General features: G+C 35.0%; 1 protein-coding gene across 1 annotated transcript; it reads left to right on the top strand.

Moving 5' to 3' along the window:
• Positions 1-279: 279 nt before the first annotated feature.
• LOC110460528 (opsin-3-like) lies at positions 280-4,245 on the top strand (the record flags this gene model as incomplete). Its single annotated transcript, XM_021513489.1, has 2 exons — positions 280-300; positions 3,718-4,245. Coding segments are annotated over 2 exons (549 nt in total), but the record flags the coding sequence as incomplete, so codon positions are not given.
• Between the last annotated feature and the right edge of the window lie 1,172 nt (positions 4,246-5,417).

Genomic DNA, 5,417 nt, shown 5'->3' with positions numbered 1-5,417 from the left:
AGTAAGTTATGTGTTATGACATCGCAATAACAATGTCATATATATAAATGAGAAAATAACCCATATACATATTTATTATATATGTAATATATAATTCTCTGAACAACCCTTTTTTTATAGAATAAAACGAGAGACATAAATTAAACCCTCGGCCTGGCAATTTATAGATAGAGATATATATATACTTAGTCCGATCCTGCCCCGTTTCTGTCCGTTCCTGTAAATCGTCGACCGTTCTTGCCCGATCCATATCAATACAATACGTTTTTTTTTAAATTCGTTGCAATCCTTTTATCAAATGACGTATCTTGTACCCGACAAAAAAAGATATAATAATATAAATATAAATATATATATAATTTAGTCCGATTCTGCCCCGAAGGCGATCATGTAATTGCAATCCTTTTATCAAATATATCTGATACCCGATAATGATACTTAAATGTATCTAATATATATATTTATTAATGTATAGGCATATATAATAATTAATAGATTTCTGCCCGTTCCTGTAAATCGTCTAACCCCTAGTCACGCCATTTCGGTGATGTTTTCCGCATCAAATCGCATATTTCCAGATAGAATGTGACATATAGAAGTAAATAACTGTGACATTTCACAGTAATAAAGAAGTATTCGGTTCATAACTGGGTCGTATGGGGTAGTATTGGGTGGTATGGGCACGGGCTTATATCTAATCTAATTCCGTGGTATGGGGTAGTATTGGGTCATAGTCACGGCAATCCGGTGATGTTTTCGGCACCAAATCGCATATTTCCCGATAAAATATGGCAGATGGATGTAAATAACGTCTACAAAGGTGATATTTCACAGTAATAAAGAAGTATTTGGTTCATAACTGGATCGTATGGGGTAGTATTGATTAGAATTGGGGTGGTATTGTGTAGTATTGGGTCATAGTCACGGCAATTCGGTGATGTTTTCGGCACCAAATCGCATATGTCCCGATAAAATATGACAGATGGAAGTAAATAACGTCTACAAAGGTGATATTTCACAGTAATAAAGAAGTATTTGGTTCATAACTGGATCGTATGGGGTAGTATTGATTAGAATTGGGTGGTATTGGGTAGTATTGGGTGGTATTGAGTAGTATTGGGTAATTAGAGGCGCCCGTTAAATCTGCAAACAATGTTGAAAATAGGAGTATTTTGTCATTACAAGATAAGGGGTAGAGGTAATTAAATTGCTTTTTTGAGTCAAAAGAATAAGTTAAAGACAGTTAGCTTCCATAATATAGAAGAAAATATGTGTTGTCAATTCTGCAAACATTCATACATATCTGATAACACACAAGAAAGAAAGCGTATGAATATTTACCTGCAAATGGTAAAAACCGCAATATTCACTTAAAATCTCATATTATGTCAAATTGGTATCATTGACCAATCATAGCAAAAAAAAACCGACATGTGATTAGGTTAGCATTTTCTGCCATTCCCTTTTTCCAAAAATGCATAAAAGAAAAAAATATTTTAATCCATTTTTTCTCTTCTCAGAGGTGTTCATTCTCAAATAGCAATGATTCTAGTACTTTTTATGACGTCGCATTAATAATAACAAAGTACACATTTCAATCATTGTTCAACTAGGTGCTTACTCACTAAACGTCATAGTTTTATTGCTATATAAATATGTAGACAATCAGAACAACACCCAAAGTCTTTGTGGTGAATAAATATAAAAAAATAAATGAAAAGATATTCTTAGTACCTCCCGAAATGATAACTACGGGAAACATCACGTCTTAATCATGCCAACATTGACAATTTTGGAGGTTTATGAGGATGTTTGACAGCATCATTGCGTAATATAAGCTGTATGAATATATTTTCAGTGACTCGCGTATGTGTCATTATTTTTTATCATTATTTGTAGTACATGAAGGAGTGTTGTTGGTTTGTTGTTGTTGTTGTTGGTTTATTTTCTGGGTTTTTTCAAAGTTCTTTATTTTATCATTCCCTTGTCTTTCAAAACTCTGCATTACCTTATTGAAATCAGAGAAAGTATATGTATCATACATGGTATTATTTTAACAAACACACTTGCACTCACTGATATTTGTACAAATAATGAAAAAATGGGTTTTCTTATTTTTTAACTTTTTTTTTTGAGCGAGTAAAATATGAGTATTTCTCAGCACTACATATATATAGATTTGCCATCATACAATGTGCTAATTGAAGGTGTTGCCATTGTTGTTTACATGGACGTCTACACTCCATCACAGTGCTTTAAAGTCAGTGATGCAGAAAGAGTCGTTAATAATCGCTTGGAAGATCGTTTTCACGCAAAATATAGTCCCTCCTTTATGATAAATAGATGTTAACACACCGAATCACATTTTGCCAAAAGGTTCGTCACCTGAATGTGATACATGTAGTTATGATGATACACATGGAAAAGTTATCAGTCGAGTACGAATAGCGTGCAAATAATTAAGTCTTACCTGCCTAAGGTCGTTTTGATGACTAAGGAATCGCTGCTGTTTAATCCGATTTCATTATTACAGATGGATCATTGAGCACATTATCATTGGCATCTGTAGAATCGTGTTATATGGTCACTGAGCATAATGAACCTTTCCGCCGCATCTCTGTAAATATGAAGTGTCAGGCACCATATCGTGATACATTTATTGATTGAGGTTAGTGACCCTGTTCATCGTGTATGTCACATTGGCTATGGAAATATCCTGATAAACGTAACATTTCAGGAGTAACTGTGTTACACCCTATTTTACTGTGTTGGTTTCAAGGCATTATAGATGTTCCACAAATAACCAGACATTTGGAAAAATAACCCATAGAAATATTTTTCTTTACAGTATACATCCCGTTCAGTGGCAGATGTGTTAATAGTGTATGAGACTTTTCACAGCGGCGATGCTGTACGAATCAGGGGCGTTTCCAATGCTTAGCTAGAGACAAGGAGGTATGGTCGTCACCATATTGTAGGTGTAGTGTGCGATGAACTAATATTCTGTTGGTGTATTTTCCCCAGCGTACACCTATTGCAACATGCTGTTGATTAGAGACGTCGTGATGTTATTTGTGAGGTTGGCGTTCCATATGTTGTGTTATCGTATGTGACCATTGTTATTGATACAGGTGTAAATGATGTTCACGCAGACACGGACATATTTACTTTTACATTATTATTGATATATATTTGCGGACTTTTGTTACATTCGCAAATATCTACCTGAACCTGACACTTTCTTATAACGTGACGTATCTACTTGCTAATGTTATCGTCTTTTCTAATTTTGGCATGTTGGAAGTCTTTATGGCATGGCATGGCTCGCCTTGTGAAAACGTCAGTAATCCTAGTGACAGCAGTGCTAGCGAATAGACTTCCAACCACAGTAGTATAATGTTAGCTGAAACGGTTTGTGTAGTAACGAGATGTATTGCTGTCTCTTTACTTAAACTCACCACTTTAACAAAACAATGTTTTCGGACACTACCAAGTGACAGCAGTGCCAGAGAATATACTTCCATCCATATTAATTAAATGTTAGCTGCAACGGATTACGTAGGTTAACGAAAAATACCACTGTCTCGTTACTTAATCAAAATGATATTTCCGAACACTACCCCTGAGTACCAGACGGATGAATTGCACCAGGAACGTTTACCAACGACTGCGTACATGGTTATCGGTTTAATGATGACGACTGTATCGGTTGCTGGAATCTTTCTTAACGGACTTATTGTTTACATTTTTTGGCGGCAGACCTCGCTAAATACACCAACAAACTATTTCATTTTGGCATTGTCCATTTTAGATTGCATGATGTCGTTATTCGGACTACCGATGATAGCCATATCGAGTTTTGGAGAAAGCTGGGTATTTGGCGATAAAGGTTGTGTGTATTACGGATTTATCATGACATTTCTAGGCTTGTCTGTCATCAGTATTCTAACTATCATATCTGTTGACCGTTATATCGTCATTGTTAAAACTCATTTGAAGCCGTTCATCAGCCGCCGAGTTGCTGTGGGAATGATTCTCGGCTGTATACTATATGCACTTACTTGGGCCGTTGCACCGTTGTTTGGATGGAGCAAATACGCACTGGAAGGTATGAACATCTCTTGTTCAGTCAATTGGAACAGTGACCAGCCAGCGGATGCTACCTTTAGTATAGCCATGCTACTGTTGTGTCTGGTTGTCCCCCTTGGATTTATCTGTTTCTGCTACGGACACATTTTTTACAAGGTAATAACAACATTGATCAATTGTTATATACATATTCATGTAACCCTTAAAGTCATATCTAAGTGAACTACCTTGTTTATCATGTAATACTCAACTGATTGCGGACAATACAATATGCACATAGCAAAAAAATAGATATTATCTACATTGTATGTATCGAACAAAATGATCATTCATGTGTAATCTTTACTCGAAAAAGTATATCGTCTGATATGAATAGTCCATGTAAAACTAAAATTGATAAGTCTTTTTTAGTTAACTGAACCTATTCTGATGATAAAAAAACGAAATAGCCAAATGCCAAACGTTCGTCAATTCCGGGCTAGATTAATGAAATATACATTTCTGTGTTGGTGTTTACCCTATTTCACCCTTTTAGTTCAGGTGGCTTTGAGTTCTGATTTCAATCATTTTAAATCGGTCAGAAATAGAAACAAAGTAGAACCCACAAACACTTTCTCTAGCTATTATTACTCGTTTTTAATACAAATATTAGGTTAGAGACTTATCACATTTAATCGGCGTTAGATAATAATGTCAGCCATTGATACTAATGTGATGGGTGATAGTTCTATTTAGATCTGAACGATTACATTCTGGGCCATGATTAACCTAACAAGCCGCCTACTCGACTTTTCAAACTGTGATATATTTTTAAAAATAACAACGTGCGCGATCTTGACGCGTCTGTTACATTTAAACCCCGATTAATTGCGTGACAACATTAAGCAAAATTATACCTTTTGGTTTTTGTTTCTGAATTTTAAATAAGCCCTTTTTGCCCATCAAATATTTAAAAAAAAAATGGTTTAGCACATTGCTTACACTTTGCAGCAATGCCTCAACCTTGTAATAACCTATTTTGTGTGGTGACCTAACATTGATAAAAATATCTTGCTCAACGCTGTTTTGGCTCCAAAAAAACATGCAAATATAGTTTAGCACATTGCTGCTAAATACATTAACCTTAAATTATTCGACATCCTTTTACTTTTTTGTGGTTCATCTATGTTGGCAGTATTTCAGTATATAAATATTTTACGTCTTATTGTGGAACTCCAACATTCGCGTATAATGCCTGACCTGGAGTTTTTTTTGGAAAAGGTTTAAGTCTTAAACAAGCTTAAAATTAAGTTATATTTAATATTTTCAATCCTGTTTTGACCCCACTG

This window comes from Mizuhopecten yessoensis, unplaced genomic scaffold, assembly GCF_002113885.1.
Source record: "Mizuhopecten yessoensis strain PY_sf001 unplaced genomic scaffold, ASM211388v2 scaffold10423, whole genome shotgun sequence".
NCBI classification, from domain to species: Eukaryota; Metazoa; Mollusca; class Bivalvia; order Pectinida; family Pectinidae; genus Mizuhopecten; species Mizuhopecten yessoensis.
Note: the sequence above shows the minus strand (reverse complement) of the source record. Positions and strands in the feature narration are given on the sequence as shown.